A 14845-nucleotide genomic window follows, 5' to 3' on the forward strand; every position below is an offset into this window, starting at 1 on the left:
GTAAAAGAATGATGATTTATACAGCTAATATCACTACACTGCTAAACGGATATTTTAATTTGTTGAAAAAATCTGTCACTGACCTTTGACATGCAGATTAGTTGTGGTAGGACTTCCGGTATGTGTCTTGTTGTGGGAGGGGCCCGTTTTAGGTGTACAACCCTTGTTCCCTCTAGTTGATGTCACGCCCTAAATGATTTTTTAGTAGCATACTTTCTGTGGCTGTAGACAAGCACGCAATAACGTTCAGCGCTTTGAGGTGAGGGTTTTGTCGTCGTTCGGGTGAGTCCGAGTGCCTGCGTGTGTCACTGTGTGTTTGGGATGTGAGGTATTGCAGGCATGTCCACTAGTGGGGCAACACGTCACACAAACAGATGAACTGGATATAGAACTGTGCAGGGTTAGCAGACGGCATTGACACTAACCTGCCAAATGTTGTCACCTTCATGTTAGCTATCACTTCATAAATACTCAGGATTTTCCCATCAAAACTTGTGGTCAATGGAATTCACATAATAACTGTCAAGTTTGTTAACAACGTTATTATTCATTTTTTATGTACGAAAAATCCTATTGGATCCTGTCAATAGTGCAAGAAAAATTTGTATTAAATCCTGTCAATCATGCAACAAAAGTTTTATTAGATCTTGTCAATAGCGTAAGAAAATGTCTTATCAAACCCTGTCAATAGTGCAAGAAAAAGTCTGGTTGACATTAAATGACTCGTATCAGTCATAATTACATAAAAGTATTTTGTTTTCACAGGTGAACAAGTATTAGCTGGAGATATGTTTCGCAGACAGAAGGCACAGGATGAGGGGGAGAAGGAACCACTGTTGGATGAGGGGGAGGCAGAGTCCCTGGCAGACTTCAGACCACTTGTTGTGCTGGAGTTCTCCAGTAAGACCACACCTGTCACAAGGGAATGGATGAAGTCAAAGATTGAAGCTTCCAAGAGGCAGGGAGGAGCAGATCTTAATGCAAAGGTGCAGCGGGTCCTGTTCTTGCATCTGTATTGATATTCTTATTTGATATACTAGTAGCTAACCAGTTTTATCATGCTGGTTATACAATGTACTGTATAACTCTAGTTATAGTCTAATATTTATCATTTAAGTGTAACCTGGATGTGGATGGATATCAAAGCATCGCAGGTATGAAAAGCCTATGTTACTCATTAGTGCATACTGAATTATCAGAAGAAAACATATTTTCAATTACCTTGAGTTAGACATCCAGGTAATGAGATATGCCAAATAGCTGTTACTCAAGCAACTCAGTCTGGATATGATATTGGAAATGGTCAGGTATCATCCAGTACCTTTCCACAGTGTATAAAACCAGCTCTACAAGAGATCTCCTCAGTGTCACTAATGAAAGGTAGTGGTTGCTACCTGAAACATCTGACTATTTCCAAAATCATGTACAGTTGGCACATCATATTTCCAAGTTTTGGGGGGACATCAGAGGCCATGAAAAACTAAGCTAATGTTTTGTCCTGTAGCTGGTTGTTGCTCGAGATGGTGAGGAGCGGGTGCTGCTGGTGTCTGCACCACAGGAGAGACTCCTGCAGGGTGCTGAACAGATGGGGCTGAAGAAGAAGTACAAGGACGGGTCCGTCAGGGCCTTCACTTTTGCAGAGAGACAAAATGTTGAAGACTACACAGGTGAGACAAAATCATCTCTGTAAACCTTAAAAGTTTGATAATAGGTAACTCATTTACTGTTTGGTTTATTGCGAGGATTAAATGCAAATGTTTATTACTCTTCATCCTAATATACTGGAAATTTTGTTGACAATTTTTACTGCAGGTGCAAGTTGACCCAACAAAAAAACTTTCAGCCAATCAGAAGCCAAGTTAACATGTTTTAATTTATGATTGAACAGCAGTAGTTTGGAGCAGCTAATAAGAACAAAAGCTAGTTATCCAGAATTAGTTATAAACAATTCTAGGAAACTTACAGCACATTAATCTAAAATACCTATAACTTGATGATTATAACATACTTTCAACAACGTAGATAGTTAAAATTGCAATCTGCATGTGTCGTTAGTACTAACAGTGGTTTGTTGTATTAATAGAGTCACTGGAGGGCATGTTAACCATGTCACAGAGCCAGTACATTATCAAGGTAGAGCTTGATAACATCCGTGCACTGGAGGCAGAGAACCACATCCCAGGCTGTAGTCACCCCAAGGCAAGGCTTTACAAGGGGAAGTCAATATGTGAGTTTTGCATCAAATGTTGGTAAATAATTGCTTACTCTTTTGTGACAGAAATGCAGTATGCTCTTTAACGAATGCCATTTTTATGTCATTTTGTGATAGATCTATTCAAGGATGTTGACCTATGTGTGACATAATATTGCATAATTTGTTACAAGGTACAGTGTGAAATGAAAGAGCATTCAAATCTCTGAGATTTTCAGCAAATTCAAAAGTCTTTGTGACATATATCATTATATGTGAAATAAAATAATGAAAAGAGGAGATAAAGTTTGGACTGCAGATATATAACTTTTTTCAAATGATCTCAATAGTTGATGGCTATAATATGCTTCTTTGTGGTTAACTTGCTGGTAGGTTTTTGTGTATTAGTCAATGGAAACTTGATTTGCTGTTATCATTTTGCATTTATGCAGTGAGTAGAATGGTATCATGTCATCTCCTGGAGAAAATGTATCCAGTACACAACCCTGAGCAGCTCAAGAGACTGCAACACGATTGGTACCACCTGAATAAACCTAAACAGCTCATTGGGGGCCAGCCTATTGGTAAGTACTGTAATTCCTGATTTTTTTCAATGTACTTTTATGTTCACTGTTTTCACGGTGATGACTGTAACATGAACTTATCATTACCAATAACAAATGACTTGTCTTGGTGACAATAACAAATAATTCTTTCACTGTGAACATTTAGTTCAGAGAACAAGTTAAATTTTCTCAGGCCGTGAAAGTTTGGTACCGAGAAGACAAAGTGAATTACAGTATACAAATCCTGCTATTGACAATATAAAAAAGTAGACTTAGAATTATCATATTCTTTTGATGATGTGTGTTCTTTATTACTTCCAAGAAATATTATTAATGTCATAACATTGTTTTTTTTAATCACAGAAACTATAAGAGGTTACTTTGGGGAGAGTGTGGCTATGTACTTCTCCTTCTTGGGCCACTACACCAAAGCGCTTCTGGTACCAACCGTGATCGGAGTCTTGTACTACCTTTTCAACGAGAGCGGCCGCAATGATTTTGTCATCTTTGCCGTCTTCAACATGATATGGGCCACAGTTTTCCTTGAGACATGGAAACGCACCAGCAGCGCACATGCCTACAACTGGGGAACTCTTGGAAGGAAGGTCTTTGAGGAACCGCGGGCAGGTTTTCATGGAAAGCTGGGTGTGAACCCAATAACAGGAAGGTCGGAGCCGGTGTATCCCTCGTGGAAAAGGCTTCTTCGAATCTACTGCGTGTCCTTCCCAATTGTGATCTTGTGCATGCTTGTTGCTGTGGTAGTGATGATGATTTACTTCTGGGCAGAGAATATCGCCAAGGCAAAACACAAAGAGGAGAACACCATGCTGACGCAAGGCTTGGTCCTTGTCCCCAGTATCATCTACAGTGTTGTCATCATCTTAATGAACCAGGCATACAGGACACTGGCTCAGTACTTAACAAAAAATGGTGAGCAACAGTTGTCTACATAAATGACACTAATATCTCAATTTAAAACAAACAAGTTGCTGTTTTTTTGTTTGGAACTTTATGACTTTATGACCTTGTTCTTAAGCAGTGACACTTTCTTTATTTCACAGAAAACCATAGAGAACAGTCAGCATATGAGAACTACCTGATTGTGAAACTTGTCTTGGTAGGTTGTATTTTCTCTTTTTGTTTGATTTAACGGCATAGAACATTTATCCGACACTTTCCAGCATTTTCAACACTGAACCATGAATAAACAAGCAGGCTTTTGAGCATTCCGGAAACTATTTAGTGCACTGCTTACTATGTTTCCCCGGCCATCACTACACATGCATTGGTCTCCCACTTTCCGTGGTATCAGCAGAAATTAACACTTCAAAGAGAGTGTAACTGATAGCAAGTCGCTTGGGATTCTATTCCCAGGGGAACTTTAATCCGTCACAATAATATGACAAGGCTGATTATCAACGGATTTCATATTTACAACGTCAAATTTGTATCAATCGGCAGGCACTTACTCAAGGTTTCATCGGCAAATCGGCATGTCGGTAAACTGCCGGCATCGCGATCTAAACATGGCCCGAAAATGTGAAACAACCCGAGGGGCGAGTAAGAACAGAAAGAAACAACACCCCGACTCCCGGGATTCGAACCCGCGCCGAACCCGGGCAGCCGGATTACAAATCGAACGTGCAAACCGTTCGGCCAAAAGGCTTAAGCCGTTAGGCGTCTTCGGTTTAGCAGTCCTTGAACACCACTGTTACAAATGCATCAACCAGTGGCAAATCCTTTCTGCTGTTCCACTACACGGTTATGACGTTCTATGAAACTTTTAATCCGTTATTTGATAAGCAAATGTCGGTAAATACGTTGTTTTGTGAATGGCTCCCAAAAAATATACCAACACAACACACTACAAACTCCTTACAGTACGTCCCCATGTGGGGCTGTTGGTATCGCCGGTGAGATCGGCCTTGCTGTGTATTGGGATGTGAGCATTACAGATTGGGGGTGCTGATGCACGTTTTCAAAATGGCGCCTGCGTTCGGAAGGCTTTACGTCGATAAGCATAACAAAGCCGCGTTGTACTTGAAGGAGAGACATTCCAAGGCATGTTGGTTGTCATCAATGGACAGTTCATTGATTTGTTATTTATTCACTGTGATTGTGGTTTTGTAATTTAAAGACGTGATGTAAAATCCCTCGAAATCATGACCTCTGCCCCGCTCCCACGGCTTCATTAACAGCAGGAAAACACACCGGAAGATTGATTAACTTGCTGCTCCAACATACGATCTTTGAGAGCTCAAATTTTCAAGGTTTTATGTCATACATGTTGATGGTTTTATAAAGCACTAGAAAGAATTTGCATGCCAGCGGTAGATTTTTACTGACAGAGAGGTGATGAAAAGTGTCGGATAAAAGGGGTGTCGGATTAATGTTCTTTGCCGTTACAAGTTTATGATTAGTTTTGTCACATAACATTATATTGTCTATATTCTTCAGCATAATAGTTAAGCAAGGAAGTTTTATCAATTTATCAAATCTCCTTGAGTTAATATAAGTGACTACAACCCACACTTGAGAATAGTGATTGTTTTGAACAGAAGTTGATAGATCTTTAGAGGTCATTCCTGCTCCCCTCTAGTGACGAGATTGTGTGGAATTGAAAATGGCATATCAGAGACATTTATGAAAAGTGGTTTGAATGGCTTGTGGTGTTTCTCTTTACAGTTTGACTTTGTGAACTGCTTCCTGTGCCTGTTCTACATCGCCTTTGTCATGCAGGATATGAACTACCTCAGGCAGGTATGTCCAGCTAGATATCCTATTCTATAAAAATGACAGCAATATGCTGTCCACCATATGCTGTAACAATGACAGTAATGAAATCTTCTTGTGCTGCAATAATGAACCCTATCTTCAGGCTTCAGTATAGCACCATGCCATTGTACTGTCAAAAACTATGAACCAAACTTTGACACCCTTGGAGATGACATAAGTGCTGTTCCTTTCCTGCAGAGCCTGGCCATCCTGCTGATTGTACAGCAGCTGGTGGGACAGCTACAGGAGACTCTGCTGCCCTACCTGCTGATGAGGAAGAGGATCAAGAAGGGGGAAAAGTCCGGGCTGGACCATGTATCCAAACCCCTCCACGAGATCCCAAGGTCCAAGCAAGCTGAAGTGGAAAGTCTTATGGACAGATATGAGGTGATTCACTGGTTTATTTTAGACAACAGCAGCAGATGTTATGTCATCAGATCAGCTTTTGTCCTTCTTTGAAAAATTGATTTCCTGTAAAGTAAACAGAAAAGAAAACTCCTGCGCAGGCCTTTGCTGTGGTGTTGCTAGCTATAACACTTTTATGGATTACAATTTACAAATGGTCTTTGCACTTTCAGTACATGTTTTCTTATGTACCAGTACTTCATCTTGGTCATAAATCCTTGAAAAAAATATGGCTTCATGTTATCTTTTTCCAGGGCACTTTTGATGACTATCTGGAGCTGTTTTGGCAGTTTGGGTACGTGTTCTTGTTCTCAGCTGTGTACCCCATGGCAGCATTCTGGGCCCTAGCCAACAACATCATGGAGATCCGCACTGATGCCTTCAAGATGTGTCGCATCTTCCAGCGCCCCTTCATGGAGCCTGCTGCAAACATCGGTGCATGGCAGGTATGGTACTGTTAGTGAGAATTTATATTTGTCCATATTGAGCAACACCATTACAGATGTCTACAGGTGATGATGTTTGTTGGTCTGAGTGCATGAAGGCATTCAACCTAATATGTTATTCTTGTATTGCAGACTGTGTTTGAAGTGATGGGGTTCATTGCTGTAATGACCAATATGGCACTGATTGGCATGTCACCTGAGATACAGCCACTCCTGGAGGGCTACACAACAATACAGAAGGTCCTCATATTCGTGGCTGCAGAAGTAAGCATTCACCTGACAATCAGTGAGCCTATTGGGTACTTAGGAATTTACTTCAGAGTTGAATTATTTTTGTTATACCGGCCCAATCTGATGTAACACATGAAATTTATGATTCATTAGCTCTTGCAGCATTCTTTCATGTAGGTATTGTTTTCAGTAGCATGGGAGTTTATGGAAGGGGCGTATCCGGCGCAATATCTCCAGAACCAATCTTGCGATTGCGATGATTTTTGGTACATGGGTTGGTGCTGGCTGCCTGATGCCTTCTTTCTTAACATATATTGTTAAGTCTGCATTGTCTGTTGTTTGGTGGAGGAGATGATCAAGTAATATATTCAAATAAGAACCTTATTTGCATAATTTATGACAAACACAATTAATGAAGCAGTTGTAAAGGTAAGAATCATTTGGCGAAGGTGTGGTGGACTCTAGTTTAATTATAATAAAAGTAGATTTACGCTTACTACACAGGTATTTGCAGAATTTAAAAAAAAACTGATTATTTCATCCAGGTATGAGGTGTTTGAACTCTTGTTCTTATTTTTTGTCTTTTTAGCATCTCATTATCTTCATCAAGGTTGTGCTGGCCTTCGCAATCCCAGACATGCCCGAGTGGGTAGAGACACAGATGGGCCGAATAGAGTACCAGTCTACACAGGCACTGAAGAAGCAGGTCAGCCTAACTGAGGGGAAGGACCCGCCTGCTTTTGGAAGTAGTACTGGTGGGGTGGTGATGGATGGTGATGATGATGAGGAGGATGAAGCATGATGAGACTGCACTAACACTGCTCTCTCATTGGGTACTAACATGGGAACAGTAGCACTGAGGAACTACACTTTAGCCATTGCAGGGGAACACCAAACTACAGCGTCATACTGTCAAGTTTGAAAATATGAAAGGTGCTTGGACACATTTTGTTGCATCTGACCAGTGTTACAAAATATTCAAAATTTCACTACAGAAAGCACAATTTAAACATTATTTCCTGATATACCACACAAAACTGCAAATTAAATTATCACACCAAATATGGCCTTACACTTTGGTACTACCACATGGCTCAGGAAGGTAACAATTTCCATGGAAATAAAGCCTTTGACAACTTGAATCTATCAATTCTACCTGAGCAGAAAGAATATTTTTATTCTCAAATGTTGGTCAGTTCAACTGCAACACAGTAGTACCCTCAGGTTGGTTACATGTACATAGCTGCTGATTATATCAGACTGCTTGCACCATGACCTTGCATCTTATCTGCTATTTGTATGTACAATTACTTTATTGTGTAGGTTACGCACAGAATCACTTCCTGTTGTATATTGGATAATACTGTACCATAGCATAGCATAGTGCCTGAGGGAATATGTTGCTGTCTCATTATTGATTATAGTGCATTATTGTACTGCTACTAACATTATTGCTTAATATGCATGAAGTTCACAAATGTATATTACAGCACTTAACAACAATGGTGATTTTGTACAGTAACTGGCCAAGAGGTAACCCATAGGCCGCCCAAGATGTTGGTAATGTTGAACATGAGATGGTATTGACAGCCATGAAAATGAATTTTGATGCATTGTACGCATGTGCATTTCAGCCTGACTCTGCCGTAGAGACGGAGGTGTGAAGGCATGGGTATGTTCTGTTAGTTCTTGTGCACAGATTTGGTGCTGTGGGCTGCAGGTGCTGGTGCAGGTACTGACACAGCTGCGGAATGGTGCAAGGGTGCAGGTGTATGTCTGAATCACTTTGCAAACAGTTGCTCTTTCTTGGGGTGAGAGCATGGCAAGGCTAATAGTTTGGCCATTGCCATTCTGTCTCAAAGTTATTGCAGTAATGCCGAAAATGTTTTGGGATGGTGGGAGGTTTATATTTCCTTGTGTGTCAACGTCTAATAGTTCTGGCCGTTGCAATTTTTTGGGGTACTTTTACATAGCAGTTTTCTTTCCCTTACGTATTTTCCTTCGATACCCCCTGATGCCGTTTCACCCATCACAAAATTCTCTTTCTTTTTCTGACTGAAAGTTCTCTCCGTCATGTGCTGTGGCATGCAAATTGGCACAACAGATATTCTCATTCATTTGTTTTCATGTCTCCATTACCTGACAATTTCAGTCCCTGACATTATCATGTTGTACTCAATGTACATTTCCTCCTTTGCTCCATGTAGAATATCAGCAAACAACGTAGTTGGTGGGAAACATTTGATGGCATCTGTTGCCATGGCTGCTGTCTCCATGGTTACCTGTTCTGGGAAAACACCAGACCCTGCAAGAACCAAAGCACAACCACAGACATATTGGACATGGGAGCTCAAAGCACTAGTCAAACTGTGGAGAAAGAACAAGACTTATGTTTGCAAAGTGGTTCAGACGTGTTGCAAAAAGAGCTTGCTGGACAAGATAACAAAAAGGGTGTTTTGGGGTTTGTTAGCAACTGTTTACTGTGGATTGGTAGGGGATGTCAGAAGGTGACGTGGTGGCTGTTCGGAGTGAACTACCCTGTTTTTATTTGGTTAGTGGTGTCCAGGTTGCTGAGAAGGAATTGAACTGTAGGTGCACAAGTTAGACTTGTTATATATGTAATTGAAGGTGCAATCTAACAAATTATGCAAATGAAGCTATCCTCCAAGGGGTAAAGAAAGGTCTGTGACTGAGCTCATACTTTAAACTACCATTTTCACTATCATTGCTGTGTATAACTTTTTGTTGTCTTTATTCATTAATGTGGTAATCATTGTGCCATTTTTGTGAATCTATGTTTAGTCTACTTGTGCTGCTTTTTGTCAACATGCTTCCGATCCAACTGTCCTACCCCACCCATTATTATACAATCCTTGTGTAGGATCATCACTGCAGTTCTCCATTGCCATTTCCCAGTCTGTCTCTTCCCCTCAGCTCATCCCTTCTGCTTGGTAAGTGGCTGTTCATCCCTGCTGCCGGATTGGTCACTTCTGTTTTTGATTGACAGGCCAACCCCCAACTGACATGATTGGTCCTTCCCTTCTCTCACAGGCCCAGCTCCACCGCACCAGGTGGATGATCACAAGCGCCCCCTCTCTTGACTATGAGAACTACAACCATTCTTAAAGCAACATTATTATAAGGACAGAAAGAAATCATCATGACAGTACAGGCTTTCTCTAATTATATAAGGGCTGTCTCCAGGACCCGTCCCGGAAAGGAAATTTGCTTATTGGCAAAGAAAGAGATTTCACCTACCCTTCCCAAACATCAGAGCTTCATGACACAAAAGTGATGAACATGTATTTTCATAAGATTAAATTGACAGATTTAACAACAAAAATGAACAACAAACAATTAGTGGGATGGAAAAAAATTAAAGCTGCAAACAGCCCTGGTTCCTTAAAAATGTGCTGATTTATTTAAGATATAAAAACAATGTGGAATGATGACATGATGATACCCATTGTGTCAGATAAAGTCTCTAAGCAACGTCTATCTGCAGAGTGCTGAGGAACTGGTGGTGTCAATGGTACAGACAGAACTCCAGGGCCCCTCCCTTGGTTTACCTTTTGTCTAATTGAAGACCACTTAAGTTTTATCCATGAGGAGTTGCATAGACATTTTGATACATTTTATTATTTGATTTATGTTATTAGTTATTTGAGGTGCATACCTTATCAGTATGCACCTTGGTCCCTTTATTTTCCTTTTTGCATGACAAGGCTCTGCCATTGTGGCATTGCCAAAAAAAAGGTTTTAAGGTATCATGAATAGTGTGGTGACCTGGATCTCTGCATTCTACTTAAACATAACTTTCTGTGTTTTGTTACAATGATTTAATTTCAAGAAAAATGTGTCTTTATTGCTTCTGCAATAATTAAGATAGCTTGTAGCCGTGCTTAATGTGGCAAATTTCAGTGTTGCATAGGTATATACAAAATTGTGGAATTATGGTATGTATGAAAGTTGCTCTGATATTATGCAATAATATAGCCATGTAATATATGCCTAGCATATTAGTACTTGTAAGCTGTGGAAAGCAAGTGATAATGGTTTGCATATGATCTGATAGATCTACTGTCCCTCAAATTGTTTCACAAATTGATCATTTTTCTGATCAAGATTATTTTTCTTACTAGTGCATCATAAGAAGCTATAGTTGCACTGTACACACATATTTTTATAGCCATGTAGATTACAATTAGGAAAAGTTACTTATATTTGATTACAAATTGCAACGTTCAGAGTACGTTATTTTCGCATAAAGAGTAATGATATGGCTGGTTGCAAAGTAAACTTGTTTGCGGGTACTTTTAGTACTTGGTACCTAGACTTGTTAGTTATCTAAGTTTTGAATAAATTGTACTTAGATTCTTGTTAAAGCTACTGCAACGTTACTGCATTCTGTTACTGTCAGTAAAGCAACACTATGCTTTGTTAGTGTACGTGTACACCATGTACCAGTGAAATTATATATGTTGAGTTTTTGATGCCACGGTGTTGTGTGAATTGGTTTAATATAGAATACCAGAATATGCAACAAATGTGAGACAACACAACTGTGCCGTGTGTTCCACCAGGCTTGTATAATGTTAGATTAACACAAGTAGCATACTTATATGAAAATGGTGTCTGACATGTTCTATTTATGACATTACGGATACATAATACTTTTGCGATATGGAAACATTTATGAAAAGTTGATTAAACAAACTACGCATTAATATAAATTTCGCGCCAGATGTCAGAAGTAAAGTTAACGTCTTGTTGGCTGAGTCGAGGTGGATTTTAGGGACGGTTCAGTCATGGCTTGTGGGGAGGTTGACGCCCCTGTCACGGTAGAACCCCTTGAAGACATGCGCGACTCGCACGTACTCTCCCCGCATGGGCGGGTCGCACGGTCGGTTTAACAAGAAGCCGTACTGAGAGGAGCTCCGCAGGGGCACCGCCTTGGAGGTCTCCTGGAAGTTAAAACCATAGTTGGGACATCCAGTGCAGTTAAACAGGTCCAGAAACGCCAAATCTATACAGGTCAAAATATTAGTTACAATAAAATCTATCATTTACTAGCTCTTGCTGTCCTTGGTGCTGAATATGCCATCATATGAACACACGGACAGGTTTTGCGCGACACGGTTTGGGACCTCCAGTTCTGTTAAACAGCTCTAGAAATGCCAGAGAATTATACAAGTCAAATCATTATTCATTTATCTATTCATCTCAAAACGGGTGGGGCCCCAGGGACTTTTGAAAGTTGATTTCCAAGAGGCCCCGCCATACATGTCAACAAGACAAACAACGTGTTACAGTCAGTCAATGTTATATAAAGACACCAGTGGACAATATACAGTAGATCACATGAAAACCGAGGCGTCAAAACAAAATCAGTGTCCATTTCATCAATGAGATTTCATCAGATAAAACCTCATTGATTTCATAGTCGTAAACGTTCAAAGGCCAACCCGAAAAGTTACGATAAAATACAGCGTGTTACTAGCTTTCACTGTCATTGGTGCTGAATATGCCATTATCTGATGAACACACGGACAGGTTTCGTAAACTATGGAACACTGAAACATCAGTAAGGAGAATAACACTTATTTGTGTTGGTTCAGACTGCAACAGACCAAGATACAACTTGACTATTAATACAATACCCCAACAATTTTCCTGCTGGGTGACATGTTTAAGTAGACAATGAAGGGAAGAGTAGGGTTACCTCCGCGTGGACATTGAGCCCCACGGTGTGCTGTCTGTCATCACGGTGCAGCTTGCTGTTGTAGTCAGACTCCTGGTTAAACAGACGTTCGTACGCACTTTTCTCTTGATGCTGGCAGGAGAAACAAAACAGGAGAGTTTGTCACAACATTTCGAGGGCAAATTTTTAAAAAGCCTGTTCTCTCTCTACGTCCGTGCTGTCTGTGAGTGCATGAAAAAAAATCCAATCAGATATCCCTCGTCTTTATCGAGTATTGTATATTTTTACATTTCTATAAATGTGTAACAGAACGTGTCGATAGAACACAGTGGAGCGTAGCGAACGGAGTTCGAGAACGAATAGAACGTTACCGGTATCTTATGAAAATAAAGGAGAGTTTGGTTTGATCGTCTCACAAGACAGACGTGTCGTCAATTCCTCCGACTAGTTGTGTTACATATCCAACATTGGTGGCAGCGGTGGGATGCCGCTTTCGAGCGGCCGGACCCGTGATGAAACACCATCCTAGGCCCTCTGCCCGCTACCGTGTCGCCCGACTCGCCCGGAGACCATCGGCCAACCGTCTGATCACCCGACAACGTCTACCATGTGTCCAGCCGTCTCCGCTCGCTGTCGCTGACGACAAAGCCCGACTCCGCTCCACCCTGACACCGTCCGTCACTGACCGCGTGTACCTGAGTCTCCTGTAGACCATGCCGCAGTCTTCATGGCCCGACCCAACTCGGATTTCACACCAAGGACCCGCTCCTGGACGCTGTCCACCTCGATCAAAGCCAACCTTGAACTTTTGAGAATGAGCACCGGCGCAAACTTCTGCTGTGACCTGACCGAACTGCAAAAGGGCATCGACTTGCTCCAGGAAGGCCACTAACTTGTCATTCCGCAAGACCTACGAACTTGAAATGTACTGCTGCACGATGTCCTGTCCATAATATGTTATGTATTTTGTCTGGAGAGTATTGTGATATTGAGTACTGTGGTGCTTACCTAGGAAGAACAAGAGCCTTCGGGACGACACTCCTAGGAAGAAGGCTACTTTCCCCTTTGTCAGAACCTGCGAGGTTGCTGATCATGGAAATACTGTCGCAATGATTGAATTTTGTGCATTGAAACTATTTGAACTGATGCTTACCAAGTGTACCAGTAGAATCAATGACATTATTGATGCCTGTGGGACGACTACTGTATAAGACTATCCTGACCACGCTGAGGGTGTGATGTCGAATGACTATGTCTGTATGTATTAGTATAATGTTTGTGCAGAGATGTTCGTGCTCTGAAGTACTTTAAAATGTTCGTCGTTTGTCATGAGTTAAGCAGATAGATAAATACAGGCATTTGAGGGCAAATGCCAAAGTTTGTGGGGAGGAATGTAACAGAACGTGTCGATAGAACACAGTGGAGCGTAGCGAACGGAGTTCGAGAACGAATAGAACGTTACCGGTATCTTATGAAAATAAAGGAGAGTTTGGTTTGATCGTCTCACAAGACAGACGTGTCGTCAATTCCTCCGACTAGTTGTGTTACATATCCAACAAATGTAATATTTACTTTCCACCTCTCCACCCACCTCTTTGTTGTTATTGTAGACCGTCATGTTAGATTTCAGCATTTCCTCGGTCAGTACGATGTTAGGCTTTCCCAGCCTCCCTCGCGTCGCGAGGTGGTTCTTCTCCAGCCGTTTTTCACGCTGAAGAGACGGTTAGAACATGCTGAACATTTAAAGTTAACATCAACTTCCTACTTATACACACACTGTTTCATCTTTGAAAACAATAAATACAACATGTCTATTTCCTCATTCCTCACAGATTATGAAAACGTTTCTATTTCATTCCAGCCTTGAGGCATTAGAACAGAAGTAAGTTCTATGAATGGTGTTGTTGCCTACATTGACGTACTCCTGCCACTGTAGTTTCTGCTCGCCAGGTGACCAGTTCTTCAGACCGTACATGGACATCTTGTGTGTTCCTTCCCCTGGGTACGACATGTTTCTTTGTCTCTTCTTATAGTTGAACTAAATGAAGCGGGATAGCAAGGTTTGCTTGGGACTTCGCTATGACTACTCCGTTTGTTGTGGCTTTGGTTCTAGAACGCTACATTTGTAGTCTTTGTGACGTGGGTTATTGACAACGAACAGATGGTTTGTGTCCTCGGTTTACATCGCGGCCATTGAAGTGGCATAGCTCTATGAACTTCAATTTTGGAACCAATTTGTAGACAAGTTTATAATGGATTCATCAAGGATTCCTCAGTGAAAGTGTAGCCAACAATTCTAACCGGAATCGCCACCAAAATCCCAAATGCAACTAAATTGAAAATCGCCACATTTCAAATCACTGCCAATGTTTTGTTTTTTGAAAGGTATGGTTTTCCCAAGGGCTGCAGAATTTGAAAATTTAAACTTTTAACCACGTGACATGTTTATTCTAGACATCACTTTTGTGAAAGATATTGCTTTTATTAGTAGAACAGTTTTCTGTTCATACAAATTCTTACTGCATTTTAA

The 14845-nt window shown here is 40.9% G+C and overlaps 2 protein-coding genes across 11 annotated transcripts; one reads left to right on the forward strand and one right to left on the reverse strand.

Annotated features, from left to right (window-relative positions):
• Window positions 1–83: 83 nt before the first annotated feature.
• On the forward strand, window positions 84–11107 carry LOC118417077 (anoctamin-10-like). 10 transcript variants are annotated; one of them, XR_004831312.1, is made up of 14 exons: window positions 84–259; window positions 766–986; window positions 1505–1667; window positions 2084–2227; window positions 2644–2775; window positions 3121–3687; window positions 3819–3874; window positions 5443–5517; window positions 5731–5919; window positions 6192–6383; window positions 6516–6647; window positions 7204–7320; window positions 8822–9565; window positions 9666–9751. XR_004831312.1 is itself a non-coding variant. In XM_035822456.1 (14 exons), the coding sequence occupies exons 2-13, from the start codon at window positions 789–791 to the stop codon at window positions 8276–8278; spliced, it is 1995 nt and encodes a 664-aa protein (XP_035678349.1). In that variant the 5' UTR covers window positions 84–259; window positions 766–788; the 3' UTR covers window positions 8279–8286; window positions 9666–11107. The 10 variants fall into 10 exon arrangements, 8 of the variants coding, with proteins under 8 accessions (XP_035678349.1, XP_035678347.1, XP_035678351.1 ...); XM_035822456.1 differs by lacking the exon at window positions 8822–9565 and adding an exon at window positions 8249–8286 and having other exon boundaries at window positions 9666–11107; XM_035822454.1 differs by having other exon boundaries at window positions 9496–9565; window positions 9666–11107.
• Window positions 11108–11179: 72 nt separating this feature from the next.
• LOC118417080 lies at window positions 11180–14416 on the reverse strand. The gene is made up of 4 exons (XM_035822470.1): window positions 14228–14416; window positions 13907–14026; window positions 12337–12447; window positions 11180–11578 (listed from the first exon to the last, which is right to left on the reverse strand). Exons 1-4 carry the CDS (start codon window positions 14324–14326, stop codon window positions 11417–11419), a joined length of 492 nt encoding a protein of 163 aa, XP_035678363.1. The 5' UTR covers window positions 14327–14416; the 3' UTR covers window positions 11180–11416.
• Window positions 14417–14845: the final 429 nt, after the last annotated feature.

Source organism: Branchiostoma floridae, chromosome 6 (assembly GCF_000003815.2).
Source record: "Branchiostoma floridae strain S238N-H82 chromosome 6, Bfl_VNyyK, whole genome shotgun sequence".
Classification (NCBI taxonomy): Eukaryota; Metazoa; Chordata; class Leptocardii; order Amphioxiformes; family Branchiostomatidae; genus Branchiostoma; species Branchiostoma floridae.